The following is a 25,249-nucleotide window of genomic DNA, read 5'->3' on the forward strand; positions in this document are numbered from 1 at the left end:
ATATAATTAATCGTATATTAAAGTTAAATATAATAATTTTCAATTTTGCTTCCGTTTCTTTCTAAATTGTTGCCATTAGAAAAAACATTTACAAAGTCCCACTATCCATCCAATACGAAAAAGAAATTGAAAAAATATTATCTGACTCGTTTTAACACATGTCGAAAGCCATATTTATTACTCTTTTTACAAGCTAAGTGGAGCGATCTATGGGCTTCGGCAGTTTACCAACACGACAATGGCCGAACTGTCTGCTTCAAGATATTTTTTATAGGCCAATACGACCAAACCTGCCATGTCTTTGGTTTTAAAAATGGCGTATACAAGCTTTTTGTTTGCCGGTTTACGCTGTTAAATAGTTTCTATGACCTCGCGGTCAATCGAACGAGATTGAAACGTTGTGAATATGAAAATAATATACATGTGTACGTATATTAATCATCACTGTGGACCCCGTGAAGAAATTTTAGTAGCGTTATGGTGAATTAGAATGGTGCCTGTGGCTTGTCAATCTCGCACGTCGTCAGGTTACCCGTTCGTAACGTAAATATCACCCAGCGAGCGTTTTGTATTTCAGACATGACAGCGTCGCAAAACAGTAGATAATGGAGAGTTCGGAAGACGATGCGGGCGCCGCGACGAACGCTTCCCGCCGTGCATCGGCGCGGGAAAAGGACCTCGGGCTCAACGAGGAGGTCGACGCGACCGCCAATGCGTCTCGCGAAGCATCGGGGGCCCAAACACCGTGCGAGTCCGGAACGATGTCGGAGGATAACTTCGACGGCGACAGCGTCTCATCGCCATCGACGCACGACAACAATGCGAGCACGGAAGCGATTTTGGACATGATTGACGAAATTTGTGACGGACCTGGTGCACCGAAACGAGTTCCATTGTCGACTGAATGTGACGAACCTGCAACTTCGCCACCCACGCCTACCGCGCCGCCGGCCCCGAGCGAGCCTCCGCCTCTGGAGCCGCCCGCCACTGAACACCTAGCACATCATAGCATTCCTCAATTAGAGGGAAATGCTAGTACATCACAGAACACTGAAGACCCACAAGTTGCCCCGGTGTTATCCCCAGTCTCTAGTGCCAAATGTGAAAGTGCACCTGAGATCTTACCTGAAACCCCAGTAGACAACATATCTGAAAGTCCAGTTTCTGCTGATACCAATACCAGTAACATAGAAATAGAACCCCAGGCTAGTTCATCTGTGCCTGAAGTCTGTGGACCTGCGGAAACAGATGCCCCGGAGGCACAAAATTTGAATGTAGAGGCAGCTAGCACTTGCTCAGCTGTAAATATTCCTTCCAGCAGTGTAGAAACTGTACCAAGTGTTTGTGAGATTAGTGAATGTGAATCAAATGACCGGACAGTGAAGCATGTGACTTCCAGTGATAACAGAGACAATGTGACTGTTGAAAGTGTGGAGTCTACATCAAGTGATGTTAGTGTAAGTGAAGGGACACAGGAGTCTGCAACAAGGTCGCCTTTGCGCCGCAGACTTATTCGGCCGACTCCGTATGATCGCCGTCCGGACACCACTGTCTCCTCTACTGTGGATTCCCAAGTTAGTGATAATGATGTTGGACAGACAAGCAGTGAGAGTGTAGCAAAGGATGTGTCTAGTTCTTCAGACATCATCCCCCCTGTACATGGTAAGGTAAAAGATGTTGAAAGTAGCAATGTAAGTGAAATTAGTTTCTGCAAAGCAGAGACATCAACAACTCCTTCTAGGAAAATCAAGTTAGTAAGACAGAAAATTACACCATCAACAAGTCAGAGTGAAAAATCACAAAGTCAAGCAGTTACACCTGAGATTGAGGCTCCATCAACTTCATCACGTACTGTGCCATCAGTAACAGCTTCATGTTCTTCAGACTGCATCAGTACGACTGAAGTTACTGATGAAGTAGATAAAGCAGAGCCCAGCCAAGCTTGTCAATCAGAATCTGTTATTGCGGAATCCATTGTGGAACCTATCAATAAATTGACAAATAAAACCCCTGTTGTGAGTAAAGAAAATGAACAACCAAGCCACTCCTCAGGGCCATCAACACCACAGGTCTCTGAAAATGAGGATGTTCATAAGAAAGTTCCTCCTATTAAACTTAATTTGGCTGTGTCAAATGTATCAGAACCAGTCATTAATGATACAAACAAACAAATTGAAAAACACCCCATTCCTGAACCTGTTCAGGATTCACCAGAAACATCAAAGCAGATCCCTAAACTAACTATAAAATTAAGTGGAAAGCAACCAGAGGATATAAAGTCTCCCATCCCTAAATTGACTATAAAACCCATAAAGCCACCTGCTGAAGATGAGCTAAAAAGAGACAACTCCAAAAATAGCGAGCCAATACCTAACATTACAAAAATTAATATTAAACCTATTCTCAGACCACCAGAGAAGATAAATGACATTCACCGAAAATCTAGTAGTAGTGAAATATCAGAATCAGAATGTTCAGAAAATGATGAAACAAGCACATCAGATCAGGCATCCACCTCAGATCAAGGACCTACTGGCATCATACCAAAAGTTACCATAAAGCTTGGTAAACCGGGAACTGATGGTGAGGGCAAGTTCTATACAGACCAAACTGTACCTAAGCTCACAATAAAAGGTCTACAGCAACCTGACCAGGAAGCCTCAGATTCAAAACTAAAGTTAGTTGTTAGCCCATCAGAAGAAAAAGTGGACAAGATACCAAAATTGACTATAAAAACTGTGGCTAAGTCTGACAGCCAACTAAGCCCGAAGCTGACTATAAAACCAATAAAACCTGTAGAAAATTCTAGCAAAGACAGTACAACTGATCATTCCGATGCTAAAATATCTAAGAGTAAGTCAGCAGATTGTGCTGATACTAGTGGAGAAATAAAAGAGACTACACACATCCCCAAAATCACAATTAAACCAGTTCTTAAAAGTGATATTGAGTCATCTCCTAAAAAGTCTGTATCAAAATGTGACAATCTTGAACAAATTCCTGTAGTAACAAAATTAAACATCAAACCCATTTTGAAACCTACAGATGGAGAAGTCTCTGAAGAAATAAAAGATGAAGTTCCTGTAGTTTCAAAATTAAATATTAAACCTATACTAAAACCTAAAGATAGTGAAGTAGATTCTAGTATAGAAGATATCCCTAAAGTTACAAAGTTAAATATAAAACCATTAAAACACCCTGAAGAAAAATCTTCAGAACAAAAAGACTGTGATGAATGGAATGCAGACAGTGATGAAAATAGTATACCTGTTGTTACTAAACTTAATATTAAGCCTATAGTTAAGCCACTAGACGAAGAAACTATGAAAGATACTGAAAACCAGTCCTCTGAAACAGGAAATTCAAGTGACGACAATACTGATATACCTGTTGTTACTAAGTTAAATATAAAACCTATATTAAAACCAGCAGGTGATGAAGATATTGCCAAACCAAATACTTCAACGGAAAGTAACATACCTGTTGTTACTAAACTGAACATCAAGCCCATTATAAAACCAGAAGAAAATGCACAGCCCTCATCCCCTAAGAAGGAAATTCCAGTAATTACTAAACTAAACATCAAGCCTGTTGTTAAACCTGATGAAATTGAACAATCCAAAAGCAGAGATACCGAAGATGCAAATGTGAAGAATCCTCCATTAGTGATGAAAATTAATATGAAAGCTGTTACGGATGCATCAAGTGATGAAAGTTTAAAGACTGACATGAAAATCAATAATCTAGATGAGAAAATTGAACATGTTTATAACAATATTAATGATAGCATACCTGTTGTGTCCAAAATTAACATAAAACCACTTGTCAAACCCATGGAAGATGAACATGTTAAAAATGATTTGAGTAATTGTCATAATGAGGAGTCCAGTATAATTCAAGCTACAGAAAATTGTCTGGAAGTCTCAAAGACCGAAAAGTGTAATTCATTGCATAAAAAGGAAACAATACCTGTCACTGCTGGAGATCATAAAACAACAAAGGAAAATTGTCTTCCTAACGAATCAAAGACCCTAAACAGGGAAACTCCTCATAGTAATGATTTAGATGGAAACAGTTCAGTTGCAGTATCTAATAAGAAAGAACATGTAAATACTAATGTAGAACCAGAATATAAGGAGCCTAGTAAAACCACACCATCTGTCAAGCAGACAACTTTATCAAATTGTACATTATTAAAGAAGTTGTTAGAGCACAAAAAGAAAGATGTAGAAACAAGAGTAAAAGAACCAGAAGAAAGTGATCCAACTGTGCCTGAAGAAACTAAATTAGCTCCAGCGGGCTCAACAAGCATTTCAAATTGTGACCAAGTTGATAAAGTAAACTCAAAGTCACATCATGATAAAAAAAGAAGTAGTGCACCCAGCCAGGTTGTACAAAATGAAACAACTTCTCTCACACCAAATGCTCAGTCTCTTAATCGTTGTAGAGCAGAAAACGAGAGTGTAACAAAACCATTAGAAATTAATATATCAGAAAAGATCACTACTACAAGCTCAGGTCAAGATTCTCCACGAATTATCTTGAAAATTAATAAGACTGATCATGGTCCTTCTGCCAAAATTATAACAGAAGACATTAAAAAACCTGAAACTGTGCAAGATAGTTGCTCACCTGAAAATACTCAAGAAATGGTAAATGACAAGCAAAGAAAAGGTATTGTAAATAGCAAACGAAAAGGACTAGCAGATGCTTCACCCACAGTAGCCTTGGGAAAAAGGTTACGTAGTTCAAGGGTTGTCCAGGAATCAGAAAAGTCTCCTCCCATCAAGCGAAATGCTGGAAAGAGGCCTCCTTCTGTGGAAACCAGCCCTCCGCAGAAAAGGGAACCAGAACTCTCAGTATTAGAAACAAAGCGGTTAAAACTTGGACAGTTACTATCCAATAAGGCTCTGACAGTAAGGCCTGTAAATCCAAAATCTCAAAACGCAACCTCTGATGCTAAAACCGGATTGGATTGTAAACAAACCACTAAAGCAGTCAATCATTTAAACAATGAAAACTGTTCTAAAAATGGTAACTCTAAGCTTCATAATATTCTGTCGAATTTACAAGCCAAGCAAATTCAAGTCATGCCTCTAAATTCAATGAACTGTGTAGATAAAACTCAGCCTATAGAGATAGACTCTAGCACATCGACTGGCAGCTCCGATGTAACTGAAGTTATAGCCATTGAGCGATCGCATCCGGAAGTACAGGAAATGATTATTAATGAAAATTCTGAATCCCACGACTTCAACATGGCAAATGATGAATTATCTCAAGATCCTTTAGAAGTAGATCATCACTTGAAAACAAATGAAGTATCAAGTGCTGTAAGCGTTCCGTTTACCCCGCAACCGAAGAAGCGTGGCAGACCGCGCAAATTACCCGTGTCAGAGGGTGCAAAACCTGTTATCACTTTACCAACCCCTGCTCTAGAAGAACGTCCACAGCGATCTTTAAGGTTAACTAGGTATGTATAATTATGATTAATTATCTAACCAATAAGTATAATAAAAAATCTTATTATTTTTTGCATACACTAATTCCATATAAAAATCACTTTCAGGGATCGGCCAGCTATATTAGTAAAACCTCGGGGAAGGGGAAGGGGTCGCGGCGTGAAGCGCGCTCTGATGGCGTCGCCGCCCAAAGAACCTGAACCGATTGTCGAAACTGCCACTAACTTTTTTATCAAAGAGGAGAAAACTCCTGAAGAGATCGACCCAACTAGCTCACGGGTGAAACTGCCGCGAATGACCGAGGCACTTGATAAAATGCCTTCCGTTTGCACGACGCCCCTGAGCAGTCGAAAGAGTAGAGATTCCTGCAGCAGTACAGATATGAAAATATTCCCAGAAACTCAGGAGTTAAAAGTTGTATTAGAAACGACACTACCTAAATTGGAAGACACGTTTATGAAGTCTCCAGAGACGCCAGGGAGTGAGGGTCGGGGCCGAGGAGGGCGCGGACGAGGCAGCCGCGGCGGACGAGGCCGTGGCGCTGCCAAGACCCCTCGCGGCCGCGGCCGGGGCCGGGGTGGTGGTCGCGGCGCTATGTACATGAAGGTGGGTACTTACACAGTTGGTGAAATTTATAATGAAAAATCTAAAATATCACTGAATTCTTTTATTTCCGGCAGTGTTTTAATTCATAAAAGATTTACCAAATTAAATATCAAAATATGTAGGTATTTCATCAGAAACTTCTTGCTTAAAAAATACGTATAATACAATACCCTATTACACTATTTTAGGAGACCATGGGTATTTACGGACGTGTATGTGGACCTGCTACCACGACGGTACAATTATTCGAAGAGGAAACTTGTATGATGGATGACAATGCTACACCTGCTAAGTAAGTACACACAGAGGTTCAAAATTTTTGTCAGCTATAATCACTTCGTTTTTTTAGCATTAGAAATAAAAGCGGCCAAGTGCGAGTCGGACTCGCCCGTGAAGGATTCCGTAGCAGCAAGTAACATAATAAAATTGCAGTTTACGATTTATGACGTATTCAAAAAAAACAACTCACTAGATCTCGTTCAAACCAATTTTCGGTGGAAGTTTGCATGGTAATGTACATCATATATTTTTTTTAGTTTTATTATTCTCTTATTTTAAAAGTTAAGTGTCTCTCGCGCAAACTATTCAGTTTAGAAAAAAATGATATTAGAGACCTCAATATCGTTTTTGAAGACCTATCCATCCCACGCGTATGGGTTTGATGAAAAAAAAAAAAATTGAGTTTCAGTTCTAAGTATGGGGAAACCCCAAACTTTATTGTTTTTTTTTTCTATTTTTGTAAAATCGTAATGCGGTTCACAGAATACATCTACTTACCAAGTTTCAACAGTATAGTTCTTATAGTTTCGGAAAAAAGTGGCTGTGACATACGGACGGACAGACAGACAGACAGACATGACGAATCCATAAGGGTTCCGTTTTTTGCCATTTGGCTACGGAACCCTAAAAAGGTAAACAATCTCGACGTGTCTTTTTATTGAAAAACGCTTTTTAAAATCAGTAATTCTACCTACTATTTATGAAAGCAAAATAATGTAAATGATCGTATGTGATTTATTTGCCATGACTTATTTTTAAAGTGTTTTTCATACGATACACCAAGATCGCATCTACCTTCTTTCTAATGCTAAAAAAACGAAGAATAGAATAGCTGTCTGTATTTTCAGCTGGCCGTTTGGTGCTGGTTTCCTTTGCCTGATTAAATGTTACCAAAAACAATTCCTTTTTTTTTCGAAAATGAAACGTCATAATATTATGGCGGCAATAATACGTTATGCTGAAATCTATCTACATTGATTTATTATTTTCAGACCCTCGCACTTGTTAGACGAAGACTCCCAGAGTTCTGTAAAAAGCTCGACAAACGAAAGCAGTAATAAAATGAGGAAATCAAAGTTCGCAGATTTGTTTGACAGGTAAATATAAGTTTTATAGGTAGTAACAATAAATTACGTTTATTTTGTAGTTTACAACTAATTAGTAACTAACATAATTTTTAATTTTCAGCAATAAAGTTTGGACGGCTGCTGATGTCAAGGAATACATGTGGCCTCCTCCTGAAAACCCAAGTGCTGAGCATCAGGTACATTCACATCTTTGTTTTTTTACGTTAACGAACTCTATTTCTAAATCATTAGCGTCAGGATTCGTTTAGGTAGGTAGGTACTTAAATTGTTATTTAGATTTTATAATATAATGTACTAGTATTTACGGCAGAGTTATTAATTAAATTAGGTGGACTTTATCGGAATAAATATCGAATAAACCTATAAACGTAATTATTTAAGCTTCTTTAGTTGTTTGCAATAGTTCCAAATTAAATTCTCTTACTTTTCTTCTTGCACCATTACATCTTTGTTTAGCCTTATGGTTGACTGGTAATGTCTTTAGGCATTAAGTCCGCTATTGTAATTTTTTATTTTATAATGTGCAATAAAGTTTAAAAAAATATTCCTGTATTTTTTATTTTATTTAAAATATACATTTATTCCAGGTGATGATGATTCAAGAGCAGGTAGCGATGTTCCTCGGCGTGAAGAGCTTCAAGCGGCGCTACCCTGAACTGAAGCGGCGCACTGTGGGCGGGGAAGAGCGTGACTACATCCTCCGGAAAGGCATAGTGACTGAAGCTCTTTGCGATCTTGGTAAGTCCACTTATCCAGGGTACTCGGTAACTATAGTCTGTATGTTTAGGTATTTCATAACGATTAAACAAAATCTACCCTCAAATGGCTTCTTAAGTCAGTTGAGGGTAGATGATAACATTACATGATCAAATAATGTAGGTTAAAGTCAGGTCGTTCTGTGACAGATCCAAATGGTTTTGTATTTGGTTGGTTAATCAATAAATGTTATAACTACCCGAAAATTTAAAAATTATTTGTTTACTTTTATTTAAGTGCCTAAAGATACAGAGTATAAAGCAATGGATATAAAGACACCAGGTTGTTAACTTATTACTAGCATAGAGTAAATCTGTCTTATAGTTCGTTTTTTTTAGCATTAGAAAGAAGGTAAGCTATCTTGACATGTCTTTTAATTGAAAAACGCTTTTTAAAAATCAGTAACTATTACTTATGAAAGCAGAAGAATATAAATGATCGTATTAGATTCATAATTGTTACATATTTGCCATGACTTATTTTTAAAACGTGTCTTTCAATAAAAAGACACATCAAGATTGTTTACCTTATTTCTAATGCTTAAAAAAAACGAACTATAGTACTTGGAAATCATTAACATACTTTTTATTAAACGAGACAATCTGTGTATCCTAAAAGTAATTGTACAAATTCAGTTTTGTCACATTCAACAAAACGAAATATTACGAGTACATTACAACAAATAGCTTCATGGGTAAAATTATTGTTGCCATATAAAAAAAAGCCTTCGATAGTGTCACACATAGAGCCATCTTAGCGGCACTGAGTAGTCAACAAATAAACCACACGTATGTTGAACTCGTTGGACGGATATACAAAAGTAGCACGGCCAGCATCAAGCTGCACGCACCAGGTCCCAAATTTAAAATCCTTAAGGGAGTGAAGCAGGGTGACCCGCTCTCTCCTAAATTGTTCACCAGCTGCCTGGAGGAAGTTTTCAAAAAACTGGCGGTCTCTTGGGAGACAAAGGGTATCGAGGTCGGCGATAAGAGGTTGACAAACCTTCGATTCGCGGACGACATCGTACTCTTCTCAACATCGGCGACCGAACTGCAATGTATGCTACAGGAACTTAGCAACGCAAGCCTTGAGGTTGGTCTAACGATGAATAGATCCAAAACCCAGTTAATGACCAACAGCAAGAAGCACAGGGTGACGGTGGATGGTAACATTTTGCAATATGTCGACGAGTATACCTATCTGGGCCAGATAGTCTCCTTCGAGATCGCCAGGACAAGGAGATCGATAGAAGGATCGAAAACGCCTGGAGGAGCTTCTGGTCCATGAAGGAACTCATGAAGGGTAAACTCCCAATTGCACTGAAGCGCAAGCTCGTCGACATGTGCATCTTGCCCATCCTCACCTATGGTGCCCAAACCTGGTCACTAACTGAGGCTCAGAAATCCCGGCTCAAGGTTTGCCAAAGGGCAATGGAGCGAAGTATCCTGGGTGTCCGAAGATCTGACAGGGTGAGGAAAACAGAGCTTCGCTCCAAAAGCCGAGTCGTTGATGTTGGGGTGAAGACCGCCAGGATAAAGTGGGACTGGGCTGGACATGTCTGCCGGAAGCATGATGACAGATGGGCCAAAATAGCCACTAGCTGGCATCCCCAGGGTAGTCGAGGCAGAGGCAGACCGAGAAAGAGATGGCGGGACGACCTGGATGCATTCCAGCGGGATTGGCGGGATCTTGCTCAGCACAGGGAGGACTGGAAAGGGAGAGGGGAGGCCTTTGCCCAGCAGTGGGACACACACATGGGCTAGTAAAAAAATATATATATATATATATATAAAAAAAGTTGGGTATTAGTGTTGCACACTAGATGCTAGCCAGATTATAAATGCGTAAAGTTGTTCATAATGTGTAATGTGACGCAAAAAAACCTACACATTACATTAACTATTAAAAAAAAATATTTTAATTAATATCCCAGCAGTTATTAAGTTTAATTTTCATTCTCAGGCATCACAGCAGTGGACGCCAGCGAAGTCCTAGACATCATGCTGTCGGATTACCCCCACAAATACGAAGAATATCGGTCGCACCAGCGCGAGCGTCAGATCGCCGTCGCACAGGAGCCTCCGGAGAAACCTGAAGTGAGAGTGGACCGGGTCGAGATGAAGATCTCGGACAAGTCTTCGGATAAACCAGAACCACCTAAGATTGATCCGGAGAAGACTCGACAGGTATGTGTTTTGAGCTGCCTTTGTTGAAAACAAAGGTTGTATTTTGTAGATTAGTAGTAGAGATATAAATTCTAAAATAATAGTGCCCTGGATTTGACAGCTGAAGTAAATTGCGCTGAACGGCGCCATAGTACCTAATGTGTTGAATATGATCCCTCAGAGAGACTCCGAGCATAGCCCTTTCCATAGCTCGCTGAGCGACTTTGAATTTATGGACGAGTCCTACCGTGAGTGTCCACGTTTCGGTTCCGTATGTCATCACGGGTAGGTCGCACTGATTGAAGACTTTTGTCTTCAGTCAGTAATATAATATTATATTATCATACTCACTCATATAATATAATATTATATTATCATAACATAACCTACGATTGTTGGAGTTGTGAAAATCAAGGGGAGAGGCCTTTGCCCAGCAGTGGGACATTATCACGGGCTAACAAAAAATAAACCTACGATTGCTGATGCCTCTATATCGAGAGTATTCGAGAGTTTGTACAATTTTTATATTAACTTTCCCTAATCAAATTATGTGTTGTCAGGACATGGCGGCGGCAGCGATAGCGTCAGCGAGCGAGTGGAACACGCGGCTCAACTCGGTCCGGCGCGGCGCCTGCGCCGACCTGCAGTCCATGACCGTGCAGCGCCGCCGCGCGCCCGCCCGCAGCCCGCCCACGCACGTCCAGCCCCCGGCCGGCTTCTACCCGCACGCCTTGCTGCCGGGGCAGTACCAGCACACGTACCGGTACTACACTCCGGAGCAGTTGAGGTGAGTTATTGTTAAACTTATAGTTGAAGCTTACAGATATTCGATCTACGATATGCATGTGATCGCGTAGCGACATCTGGCGACTAACTTTAGTAGGATTACATCGACATGCGCTGTTGCGGCACTGCTAGCTCCGTCATTCTTAACTACAATGTGGGAGTAGGTGAGCCACTCATGAATCTTCCACCTGGACTATACACATGGCTACTGAGTACTCACTGGACTATTGGCTACGTGTGAAGTGTATAAGTGATAATCGCGATTAAGGGGCAAAAATTTAAACTTTTCTTTTCATTATATTTGACATCTGTGCACTGTGAAATAAGTAATGAATCCTATAGTCTCCAGATGGAGGTAACTGTCGTGCACACAGTTCTTCCTTGAAAAGGATCCCTAGAGAAAGGTTTTTTAATGTGTCACAATGATTGCTTAAAATACGAAACCCAATGTTTTTAATAATTTGTGCACTACTGACGCCTTGCGGACCCGCCATCTTCTATTGGGTGTGATAAAGCAGCAATTTAAACTTATAAAAAAAAACAACGGGTTGCACTCCGGGAGTGCCGGCAGAAGTGAAAACTCAACGACATTGTAACTCAAAATATTAATAACAGCGCCATCTAGTGCAAAATGTCTGCAGCACTATGTATAATTGAGGTTAACGCCATCTAGTTACGTTATTTCGTCGCATTACTTGAAACCCCTAAGCACATCACTGTGAGTACTACAGTTATATTAATACCAGTTTGAGGGAAACTCACTCCATGGCATTTAAATCAAAAAAGAAAAACACAATGACATTGTCCGTCACACGTGACGTCACGCAAGCGCCCTGCGCCGCCTAAACGAAACAGCAGGCTCAGGCATACATTTTCGCCGCGCGGTAGAAAGAGAGGGTTACGCCTTACGTCTTACGCTGTCTCGAGTTTAACATTTTTTCCCCATCACAAAAAGTGCACAGCGCCGCTAAAAAAGTTTTCACTTCAAAAATCATTCTTCACACTGCCAAGAATTTCTTACATAACTTTGATAATTTCCTCAGATATTTCCCGCTGAACACGGTGGTGGCCGCGCCGCCGGCGCCGCCGTCGCCGTGCGAGTCCAGCTCGGAGTCCGAGCCCGACTGGGGCTCCAACCTCGACTCCAGCGACGACAACAGTCGCCACCAGCCGCCTAAGGTAAAACCCGTTTATCTACACCCATGTCATAAACCTATGAAGCGTTCAAAAACCGTAAATTAGAGCACTGGTAAAGATAAACTATTTAGTTAGAATTAGAACAAATATCTTATCTGTGAAATTTCGAATTTTGTCTTCATTTCTAGAATCAGTCGATATGACGTTTTATTCCAAATAATATTTATTCTAAATGTCAATTGCAAACAGTGTGATCACGCTTTTAGCTCGTTTCATAAACTCACACTCGTATTTTAACGCCTTTCATTATGTAACAGTCGGTTATCGATGTCCATAATATAATTATGTATATCATATAACACAAATAAACTAATAAGAATAGTATTAAAATAACATTCGAAATGTAAAAAATAAATTATTTATTTATCCAATTAGTGACAATGACAATTTGATTGTATTTGAAAATATCACTTCAAAATATGAAATACATTGGCAATGTATGAAGGCAAACATCCCTTAACAAGACAGTTTGTATAATGCGATTGAAAATAATAGTACATTTTGTATGATACAAATTGTGTTAAGAAATTATTAGGTAAATCTCATTCCAGGTGTTATCCATATTCACCCCGGTTGATGGCATGTAAAAATAATACTAATAAATGACTTTCTAAAACAGCGGAAGAAGCTAATGAAGGTGAAGCGAAGCAGCAGTGTGGTGGAGCCGAAAGAGGAGCCCCGCGACGAGGAGCTGTGTCGCGCCTGCCACCTGCGTGAAGAAGGCAACCGCAAGTACTCGCACGAGCGCTTCCTCGTCTGCGCCAACTGCAACTGTCGCCGTGAGTTACTTCACTGTATATTAAGCTAATTTTACGGTTTAACCAGGCGTGGCTCTCCGCGAATCGGCGTCGCTACAAGTACATGCGGCCCACACCAATTTTGGTGTCTAGCAGTAGTAGTTGCCGCGCACCGCTACGGAACGGACGTCAGCTCGCGCTTGTCTCGGTCATATCTGTTTTAGACGATATATAGTCATAGACGCGTTTTGTTAAAGAGTGAACCTTCTGTACCTAGTACTATTATTTATTCTGTGTTATTTATTCTTAGATACTCGTGTGATATGTTTCGGAGAGCCTAGATCTCCATTTTCAAGCACTAACAGTGCATGAGTGAGTAGCGTTCACGTCGGACACGCGTGACGTACTTGGGACGCCTACTGCAAGTACATAAAAAAATAAAATTCATTACACCCACTTCATTTTGGACGAATTTCGCTCTACATGTTTGTTTTTGATCGTTTACGAGGGTTTTCTATTGGCGCAAGTAGATGAGAATACTAGGTTTGATGATGGTCGCGACGGTCGTTTTTATACAGGATGGCCAAAAAATAAGTGCATTCCCGTTGCCAAGGAAGTTTTTGGATTATACTGAGCAGCTTTTACTATGGGACCAACCCCGAAATCTCGAAAAGTAATTTGGCTGTTTCATACATTTTGGCTGGTCTAGTTTCTATGGGAGGGTAAATCTTTTTTCGCGATTAATGGGTTGTTCCCATAGTAAAAGTTGCTCAGTATAATCCCAAAACCTCCCTGGCAACGGGAATGCACCTATTTTTTGGCCACCCCGTATATTTTTAGAGTTCCGTGCCCAAAGGGTAAAAACGGGACCCTATTACTAAGACTTTACTGTGCGTCTGTCTGTCTGTCATCAGGCTGTATCTCATGAACCGTGATAGCTAGACAGTTGAAATTTTCACAGATGACGTATTTCTGTTGCCGCTATAACAACAAATACTAAAAACAGAATATAATAAAAATGTAAGTGGCGCTCCCATACAACAAATGTGGTTTTTTTGCCTAATGGTACGGAACCGTTCGTGCGCGAGTCCGACTTGCACTTGGCCGGTTTTTATATTATCACATGTTTTTTTATATGATTTAATGATGCTGTTATCTTCGCAGTACACCCGCACTGCGTGGAGCTACCCGCGGATACGATTCGCAAGGTGCGCGAGTACGCGTGGCAGTGCGCCGAGTGCAAGACCTGTTGCTCTTGCTCGCTGCCCGCCGACGACGATAAGATGCTGTTCTGCGACCTGTGCGACCGCGGCTTCCACATCTACTGCGTCGGCCTGGACCGGGTGCCTACCGGTCAGTATAGAATACAATAAAAACATATTTAAAAACTTTCTACATACATTGCCACTTTAGTTACAAAACAGAATTTAAAGACTGAATACTTAAAACTAATTACAGTTGTAGTGCATAATTATTTTTCATCTCATTTTCTCGGAAATGTTCGTATTTATCATGTTACTTCAGTCATCGTCAGTATTTTTTGTACTGACACTGACTGAAATAGCAAGACACGTTCGTACATTTCCGTGAAAATACGGTGGAGTCGGTGGAAAATAATTATGCACTACATCTGTACTGGGTATTTCTCAAATTCAATTATCATCATCGTTCTGGTCGACCGTCGGTCTTCTTAAAGGAGGCCCGGAATCTGGGACGCGTAATTTACTCGATCGCATTAAATCAGGAGGAGGTGGACGTCTGTCATATTATTTTTTGTTTTTCGAGTTTGAATCTTTAGTTTTCGCAGAATAGATACATACGTATTATCGATCGACGCGCCGCCCAGGATCGCCAACAGTTTACGTCAGCACCGCGCATTATTTGTAGAGCGTCGCATTCCACTTTCCAGGGCGATGGCACTGCGTGGAGTGCGCGATCTGCAAGTCGTGCGGCGCGCGCGACCCGCACGGGCTGGCGCCGGGCGCCGCCGCCTCCGCCTCCGCCTCCGCCTCCGCCTCCGCCTCCGCCTCCGCCTCCGCCTCCACCCCCGCGCCGGCGCAGGGCGCGGACTGGCACCACCAGACCCGGCGCGGCCCCGGCGGACACAAGCTCTACTCGCACTCGCTCTGCACGCCCTGCGCCAGGTCAGTACCACCACCACCCCTGCCCTACCCCGTACCAGGTACGAGGTGCGCATCTGACCCGACCCGGTCGAGCGATACACCTTTTTTCTAGAGTTCGCCATTATTATTCTCAACTTAATAGGTTGCTAGGTATTTATTATTATTATTTTATTGCTATTGATTGGGGAATCGATCAAAAAAATTAGTAAACTTTAATGATTATTATTTCCATTACGAATACTGTGAAGTTATGTCTGATAATATAGGAATGATTGTATGATAAAAATGTAAATATCACGAATGACTCGTATACAACTTAAAATTGATTCTGTAAACGACTTCAACTTAATTATTTACATATCTTGCCGACTGCTATTTCCCAACAATGAAGCTATTCGTTTTATATACTTTCTTTCAGTAAAATGTAAATATTTCAACTAACATAATTGATTGGCTTAGTATTATTATGAATTATAATGCTGGAAGACGAAACGCTTCACTAACATAACACGACTTATTATAATTATGTTCATACATGTTTTACGAGGTCTTAAAAAACATCAAAATTACAATAACTTGAGAATTAAAGACGAATCAAACTCAATAAAAAAAATAGCACAGTAAAGGACTCCACCCATCAAACCAAACAAAATTTTCGATGTAATTTATAGGTTCTTATATGACTCCAGTCTTAAAAATATTAAACTCTGCAGTCAAATGAGACAAAACGCCGAGCCATTCCAAGTGAATCGCAGAGCAGCCATATAAAACCATTCGAAGCTCTCACGAAAGTAATAAATTTCATACTCTGTGTAATGTTATCGTTTTGGTCTTGGTAGTTTGTTGACATCAAGCGTGTGGGACTAACACGACGCCTCACTGACATGTGCTTACTCCGGTATAGTACCTTACCCCAGCAGTCTATGCCCTACGCAGCATTCTTTCGCACTACCCCAGTATAATTCGATAGGTATGCATGCTACACATCCTTTTAAGTTATTTCTATTAATCTCTATGTATGAAGGCTGTTTGTTCAGATTAATGAAAGTTTTATGTTACATTGATGTTTAGAAGAGCGAACAATCTTTATTTCAGTTATAAACAGGAAAGTTGAATCGACTAACAGGTCTAAATTGGTTTAGAGATCACTGTAAAACCTAGACCATCGCTGTTGTATATAAATATAATATACCTTCTCTCTGGTTAATAATGGTAGTCGCTGAAATGGTATCAAAATTATCTGGGGTCTCTTCCTAGCAGCAACGCCAACTTTACTGTTTCCTTATTCATTTTTACTGTAATTTGGTTATTAATATATAAACATGTTTTAATTGAGGTAATACAGCTGCAATCACGGAATAAATAAAACTATGTCTTGAGGTTGCTATAAGCGGTACAAACGCCTTTATTCATAAAACTTAACAAGCTTCTATAAGTAATTTAAAATACGATTGTCTACATCTAACATCAAAGTGCCACTGTGCCAAAACTGCCAAATAAGAATGAACTAAATTTAAGTATTTGAGATTTTTAGACATTTATGAATAACGGCATAAGTAATACTTAAAAGTATTTATTTTTATGTCGAAATAGTAACCTCTTGTGCATTACCTTCTAAACTTGACAAATCAATCGGTCGCCTATTTCACTCTAAAATAATTCAAATATTTACATGTACTTCAGTGACTTAATTATTTGAATATTTAACGTAGGTTTTCTTCTTCTGCGTATTGCCTCAACGAACATGGAATCATCTGTGATAATGGGTGTCATCATCATCATTGCAGTGACTATGCCAACTAACTGTCATTAATGTTCCATTCTATGTCAGACTTGACTAACACGGGCGTAGTATCCTAAACATTCCAGCGTCAACTAACTCGACTCTATTTTGTTACTTGTGTTTGGGCACCACACAAAATGAAACAATGTTTTCAGCATGTCACACTAAATATATCTCTTAATTTTGAAGCACTCCAATGAAACTTAGCCCTGACTTCCACACAACCACAAATTGGCTATCAAAATTACATACGAAATTCAACACACTGAACCACCAGGAATACCAGAATAGATCTTGATTCACATCGAAGACTAGGCTAGTTTCCTGATACCTAAGTAGTTATAATAGCTTTTTTTTTTAATCGTCACAATTGGTTGTTATGAAGTTAATAAAAAAAAATGCCGACACAATACTTATACTTCACGCGTCGAATGATCCCTATGACAGTTCCCCAAGTTATTTTTGAATTGGCTTAGTTTAAAAAATCATCGAATAAATATGTTTTTACCGCATTTTTATTAGGTACTTAAATGATACATTTCTTAATACATTAATGTGCTATACTTCAAAAAAATGTTACAGTGTACATTTTACGTAACAGCTACTCATGAATCATCATTAGACGCGCGAGATATATGTAACGATCAAGTCTCTTTAGAGTTTTTGTCAACCTAAAAATCTTTGAAAAAATAAACGCAAATGTAGTATATCCACGTATTTCCATTGCTTTTAGACAGTTTGACTCGTAGGTACAGGAAACTAGCCTATTATACTGCCGTACTAAGCATATCCGCCGGTCGTTTGAAAACTAATTCAATTGTATTCTTTGTTCTCATACAATAACATAAATATACAATTGTACGAGATTTCTAATGCAAACACGGAGATCATACTTAGCGCGGCAGAATAGCTCTGATATAGGGCGTACATCATAGTCTAGCCAACCATTATATCTAAAATTGTCTAAAAAACAAAACGAAAATTCTTAGCGTTGAAGATTTACCACTATTTTTACTTTTCATAGTCACACGATGATTGGCCAGACTTTTGATTTTCTGATTTCAATGGGGTTGGCCGGTCGAAGTATTTAGCAGATGGCGCCAGCATAGCTTGCCCTGTCAATCCCTAGAATTGTGTCAATTTTTTGTTCTTTTAATGGAATTTTATGCCCTGGATCCCAGCTCATTAAGCCATATCTCATATAAAAAGGGGCAAGCTATGATGGCGCCACCTATGCAACCCTTTGACAATCAGTGTTGGCCGAACGTTAATTGCAATTAGCCATTAAACATTATAAATTGAACTGTAAACCGTAACGGACGGTTAAGGGGCCCACTGACTAACAGTCTGCCGGACGGTATCGGCCTGCCAGTTAGAACAAAATTTTGACAATTCCGAACAACTGACAGGCCGATACCGTCCGGCGGATTGTTAATCAGTGGGCCCCTTTACAATTTACGGTTCAATTTATAATGGTTAAGGCCAATGATGGTTAATTGCATTAACGTTTCGGCCAACACTGTTGACAATTGCCAACCCCATTTTAACAACCTAAATTACCCTTACTGTACACAACTCCCCCTACCCAAAAGCCCAAGCCTGAAGGCAAGTAACAAAATAGCTCCGTCCTAGCTCCGTGTATGAACTAATGGCGTGTTTCTGTGTTCCGGTGCTTGTGCGCGTACGTTGCGTATGTGTGTGTGCGTGCGTAGGGCGTATCGCATCGGTCGCTACTGCCCGCTGTGCGAGCGCTCCTTCATCGGCCCCAAGGGGACCATGCAACTCGTCATATGTAAGCTCTGCGATAGACAACTGCACCAAGGTACGTCACGACCACGACCATAGGGCCCGGGCTGCGGTCGAATGGACAATAATTCTCAAGAACATTCATACTATTCATATTTGTTATAGACAGATTCACTACTTATTAGTCCCCAGCAAGCTCGATTCTACATAACGTAAAGTGTCATTCTATGGAACTTGCTAACTATGTAAACAAACCGCCATATTCAAATTGTCACTGAATGATGATTTCAATATGGCGGTTTGATTACATAGCAAGTTCCATAGAATGACACTTTAGTTACGCTCTCATTTTAAAACGACTAGCTAGATTGCTCTGAAACTTTGTACTTACAATAGGATAAGGTATATCTAGTTCAGTAATTAGTTTATGTAGCTTCAGATACCATAGTTAAAAAAATACAGCGAATTTAAGTTTTTCATACAAAACTTGTTTTTGCTCTATTTCGTTTGTTTTATAAACTGGAGCTGTATAAACTAATTAAAGAACTAGATATACCTCATGTTATTGTATGTGCAAAGTTTCATTACAATCCAACACGTAGTTTTAATATGAGAACGAAACTCCGTTTGTATGGGAAGGTGAAATTCGGCCGAGCTTGCTGGCGACTTATCCGTTTCATCCTTCATATCTGGGGCTTTACCATGATGTCGTTATTGCGATTCTGTTTAGGACCTAAACTGAATTGCTAAAGGACGGAGCTATATAAGTCGTATAACTCCGTCCCTTAGTAATTCAGTTTAGGTCGCAATAAGGATCTCATGGTAAGGCGCTGTACAGTGCGGGTAAGATGTAACGCCATGTTGTGCATTAGGGTTAAGTGGTCAGAATTTAATGTTATTTTTATTGTTTTTGTAACGACAGAAAACCGTTCTACAGTAAACTGTTGTTTTAGGTTTTAACAAGTCGTGAATGTATCATATTAAAATGCTTTAACTACCATTTATTTCTTCAAATTGAGAGTTATTTACATGATTCCGCAGCCCGTTTAAGGCTTGCCAGTAAGCTACTAGAAGGAATCTTATTATAAAACTCAATTCAGGAATTTCTCGTAGCTTAATGTGCAAGTCCATACCATCTTTTACCGCCTGCTATAATGCTGTGTGCATTTTGATATTAAATTTGAGAACACATTTTGCACACATTCTATTGTTGCAAACAATCAAATATTATTTTATTAGAAAAACGTGTTCTCGAAATTGATGCTTCGCTCCATTCCTTCTGCATGTTACATATACTTCATTACATAGATCGGTTGCTTTAGTTATGTATTCGCTATTACCGCTTTTTTATATTGCATCACGTATCGCTGTTTCCATAAACTAGTAAACCTTTTTACCACCTCCGACCTTAAACTCCTTAAAACCCAACGAAATAAATAATCAAATATATATCCTAAAACAAACAGATGAAATATCACATCGATAGGAAGCTTAGTTGTGTTTTAGATGTATTAGACAGTGTAAGGTGGCATGATGTATATACACAGCGATCGAATGATGCCTCTAGTCGGTAGCGGGTCGCGTATGAAATGACCCCGTATTATCGGCCGATAGACCGGTTTGTGTGCCTTTGTCCAGCGTGGTAGGAACATAGAATAAGATATGACGATTATGAGACTTGATGCCATTTGAGATAATTCACTTTCTCTGATAGATTTTTTATTTAAAAGTAAATTTACAAGATAAATATTAAACATTAAAAACCTAAAGTTGCCTGAATGCTTAATTCACTTAAAATAAAAAAACTGCTGCACATATGTAGTGCATAATTGTATTCCATCGTATCGTATTTGGAATTTCCAACGATGGAAAATAATTATGCACTACATCTGTATATCTGTATATTATACCTATATGTTAAATACAATGAGGGAACAACGTCAGACTATTGCTAAACCGATTATTGCAGGGAAATTCCCATTGTTGTTTTTTGATACAACAGCATATATTGTTTAAGTCTTAGAGCTCTTTCCCACTGACGTACAGTTTTTTGCGGGTACGGTTTTCTGCAGGATCCCGTTTTCTGTAGTACGCGTGCAGTATCCCGCAAACAGAATGCTCATGTGAACGTTACTATATTAGTACGTATACTAAGAAAACCGCACCCGCAAAAAAATGGACGTCAGAGGGAAAGAGCTCTAAAATCTTAAGTCTATGCGATTTAACCCATAGCAACGTATCTTACAAGATGCATAATTTTACACCCTCTTTTTGTATTTCATCGTAGAGCATTTTTTACTCTATCAGGCGCAACTGGCGCAAGTGAGGCTTGAACTCACGATATTTTTTAAAATTGTCAAGCAAAGGGGTAAAAGGTATCAGTCGCCATTCCTAATGAATAATATAAACATTAATGTAAGCGTACGATTACAGTAAACAAGTGTTAAGTAACATCATTGACTGTCAAAAATACAACTAACAGTGGTCAGACTCAGACTTATTCTTAAAATTAAGGCACTGCGAAGTAAATTAACCTTTTGACCGCCAAAGATGTCAACTGACGCGCACGGTGACAGTGTAATATAGACCTTCTTGCACCCCAATAAGGTTTATATTTAATTGGCGTGGCGTTTTCAGTGTTATATAACCTCCAAACATGTAATGTAATTTTTCAGCTATACCACGTGCAGTTGGACAATACCAATTCAAATCGTCTACATAATATCTCAGTTTCTGCCCATACAGTCAGCAGCAGAAATTGCTAAGCGGGCGAGGTGTTCAAAATTACCTTAACACGCTCTTATTTTCTAAACAATAAAATCGCGTCAAGATCATTTTGAACACCTGGCCCGCTTAGCAACTTCTGCTGCTGACTGTACCTGATTTACGTACAATATTTACAATTTATTGTAACATAAGTGAGCGCCGGTTAATTTTGAATATTCCAATAACTCTCAAATCGTATCAAGTCTACTTTATAACCTGACGGAGTCAACCAATTTGATTTGTAGGTTTTCAACTATATTTATTTGTTTAGATATTGTTATGAACAATCCTATCACCGGTCAGGTAAAATTAAACCTTATGTCAATTTCAAGAAGATTACAGTAAAGTACAGCATTTAAACAGATACATGTATGTATTATATACCTACACCGAGTTTATTGTGACCCGCAATCAAATTGGTTGTCTTTGGCTACAAAATAAATAGGTACATAAAGGACGTGAGTTTGATTAAAAATACTTAAATACATCATCTAGAATGTTAAACAAATTCAGCCGATTCGTTGATTTCAACAGCCTTATTCAAAGAAAGTTATAGCCGAAATGTACGCTGACATGATGCAAAAGAACATCACAGATGCAGCAAAACCGAAAGACTGAAAAAAGGAGTGTACAGGTTTTTAAAGGGTATCTCTGAAGTTGCAGGCGTCAATAGGCTACGGTGGCTGTTTACCATCATGCGGCTCGTATGCTTGGTTGCCACCCGTCGGTGGTATAAAAAAATACACAAGAAATATAGACATCACTGTTATCGATACCTAAGTGCCTCAACTGTGTAGAATTATACTTTAAAAACAAAGATTCATTAGATTGATTTGAGACGTGTAAAGTAGGTATAAGACAAATGCGTGTTTAGAATTCATCGGTTAATGTAGATGGCGCTGTATTGCTCCATGCTGCCCAAAGTTTTTTTGTTTCACAGATACCACAAAGCATAATGACGCCGAACAGCATCTTGTTGAGCTCACAAACTCGGGGGTACTCTTTGCTTTAAATAAGGTTTTATGAAATTATGAATCATTGAAATAATTACCTAACGCTAATTTACATTTCACATAAGGGTGAATTGCAAAAAAAATTACGTTTTGCAAGTCGTTGTTCAAACCTCGGATAAGGATTTCTATGAATAAGGCTAATAGCTCAGTGAGTGTGCGGTAGACTGCAGCACATTATAACATTATCGGTATAGCGTTCTTTATGCATTTATTCTGAATAACATGACAAGTCTACGAAATTGAGCAGGAGGGCCCTTCCATGTTACCTTTTAAACGCCAACTAGTTTATTCTGATCGAGTGTTTATTCTGAACAAGTCACAACGTAGCGTGCAGTGAACCTGCACTTTTTCAGCGGCGTAAGCTGACGAACTCTCAAAAGAGTTCGACGAACTTCATAAAGCGCCAGAAAGTTAACGCGGCCGGGTTCTAACGCTCATCTGTTCGGGCAATGATTAACCCTTCGTATGTGCACAGACTGCGTTAGGCAGACGGTGGCGGCGCTGAACGTGCTGGACTACACGTGCGGCGACTGCCGCCGCGCAGGCATCTCGTCGCGCTCGGCGGCGGCCCGGCTCGCGCCGCGCACCATCGCCACGCTGTTCATGGCCAAGCGCCGCTTCAACAAGTACGCGCACCGCCAGTACCTGGCCTCGCGGGCGCGCGAGGCCGGCGGCGACGCCGAGGCCGAGGCCGCGCCCGACCTCAGCTCCGACCCCGACGACCCGCTCGACGGCGCCGAGCCGCAGCCCTTCGAGGACTGACCGCGTCCGACTGTATAGAACTGTGTATGACTCGTTCGCTTCGATACGCTCGCGCGACCCCGTCGCATAAATCTGATTAACGTAACGTTTAACTAGTAGGCTACGTATGTTTAAGTTATCGGATAGTGGAGAGATACTAGCTGTATTCGGCCGGGTCGACCGACTCTTTATTTTTCGTGATCTTCGCGGCCGAGTGACCGGACCGCCGCCGCGGTTATATTATCCCTAGTGGGTGTAGACGGATTAATTTAACAGAGGTTAAACATGAAGTGGTTAGATAGATGTAGGTCGCAGATAAACTAACATGTAAACTGTACAGTAATACTAACTTCACTATAATGGGTAGCTGGGCAATCATACTATTTTTAATATTAATAGTTTTGTGTTGAAAGTATCCTGTAAGAAAAAATCATGTATGGACGAGTGCTTGGGTAAAGACACGCGTTGGTCCTCATAACTATAACTTGGGAGACACGATAATGTCAACCGACAAGCCGTTTCATTACACAAGCACCGTTTTCGGTCAGAGAATTGTTATGTTGGAGAGAAGATTCACGAGTGCTGCTGTTTCGTTATGATTATTACGAATTTGTTTATAACTATTGTAGCACTAACATGATCATTTTTTATGAGCTATATTTGAATAAAATTGACAATTAGGTTGTATTCTCTACGATTGTTTTTTTACTTGGAGATAATAAACAATTATGATAGAAACGTCTGCCTTTTGATGCATTTGAGTTTTGTTTCTATGAATTGTTTTCCCCTTTTGTTTTCGAATATCGGCTGAACGCTGTGAAAGAAATGATCTAATCAAGACAGTCCGCATTTTATGTTTTGAGATAGATTAACTTAGTTATTGTTAATTCTCCTTTGTAAGGTATTTATTTTAGTTTTATATGGATACAACTGTATACAATCTTGTGTCCTCTGTATTTGAGAAATGTAAAATATATTACAAAAGTGAGATATGCCCGGAAATCATTGGATGCCGGTAGGAGTCCAGTGAAAGCTTATATACTTATGAAATATTGAATACGATGGAGGGCGAGTTCCCCCTATATTACGCAGAATCATTCAATTAATTAAGGTATGGTTGATTAAAAGCACTAAATAGTTAAAATAAGATTTTGTTTCTGTAGTTTAATTACTCGAATGAAATTCAGCAGCTTTCCAATGTCATTTCTTCTATACTTAATTTCAAAGTACAAAACCATTAGGCTATTTTGTGTTCTAATTTACTCATCGTTCTGGAAAGTTTATGTACCCAATTTATATAGATTATTAATAGAAAGATCAAATAAATTATTTAAACTCAGAGGTATATGTTTATTTTCATTACGAAGAAAATTATTTATTGTACGGTATAATAATGATAGTATTAAATAAAATATAGCCGAATTGGGTGGTATTCATTTCCAGAGCGACCTTAAAGGTTATGCATTGTGTGCCGCCGCGCCGCTCGTTACTAGGTACGTAGTCCGCGCCTTATACGTAACGCTCGCTGTACTTACGATCCTGCGCTGTCGTCTTTTAACCACTGCTGTGTGCAATTATCCCGTATGTTGTGTATTATACTTGTATTAGAATTCTGTAAGTGCAGTATCAGTAACATTCATCAAACTGATGACCTCTAATGTATCATGTTTAGTTTATAGTTATCCTTCGGTTATTATTAATCATAGTTTTACTTAGTAACAATTTTTAAGACAAAATTTATGTCCACAGATTTATTTCAACGAATCATGTTATGACTTTTTATATTAAATATATACTGGTTTGGGTGTGCCTGTGTGTCACACACCTCCGATTCGTATTGCTTTATTGACACAGGTGAATTAAGACTTACTTCTAAGAGAATATTGATAACTTTATGTCTACTTAATGCAAGTGTAAACGTTCTAGAAATCTCGCACTGTTCGGTCAATTTTGTAAAAAAATAAAATAAATTTAATTTGAGTTCTTTTGTTTTCTTTACAT

At 39.5% G+C, this 25,249-nt stretch overlaps 1 protein-coding gene across 4 annotated transcripts; it reads left to right on the forward strand.

Moving 5' to 3' along the window:
- Positions 1–58: 58 nt before the first annotated feature.
- On the forward strand, positions 59–25,228 carry LOC134797158 (mucin-2). 4 transcript variants are annotated; one of them, XM_063769409.1, is made up of 15 exons: positions 59–425; positions 578–5,473; positions 5,570–6,068; positions 6,257–6,360; positions 7,340–7,444; positions 7,536–7,611; positions 8,023–8,173; positions 10,154–10,377; positions 10,917–11,143; positions 12,186–12,321; positions 12,959–13,118; positions 14,241–14,429; positions 14,986–15,220; positions 18,695–18,804; positions 22,983–25,228. In XM_063769409.1, exons 2-15 carry the CDS (start codon positions 606–608, stop codon positions 23,267–23,269), a joined length of 7,371 nt encoding a protein of 2,456 aa, XP_063625479.1. In that variant the 5' UTR covers positions 59–425; positions 578–605; the 3' UTR covers positions 23,270–25,228. The 4 variants fall into 4 exon arrangements, with proteins under 4 accessions (XP_063625479.1, XP_063625477.1, XP_063625480.1 ...); XM_063769407.1 differs by having other exon boundaries at positions 59–5,473; XM_063769410.1 differs by lacking the exons at positions 18,695–18,804; positions 22,983–25,228 and adding an exon at positions 16,039–16,606 and having other exon boundaries at positions 60–5,473.
- Positions 25,229–25,249: the final 21 nt, after the last annotated feature.

The sequence above is a fragment of the Cydia splendana genome, chromosome 14, assembly GCF_910591565.1.
Source record: "Cydia splendana chromosome 14, ilCydSple1.2, whole genome shotgun sequence".
Lineage (NCBI taxonomy): Eukaryota > Metazoa > Arthropoda > Insecta > Lepidoptera > Tortricidae > Cydia > Cydia splendana.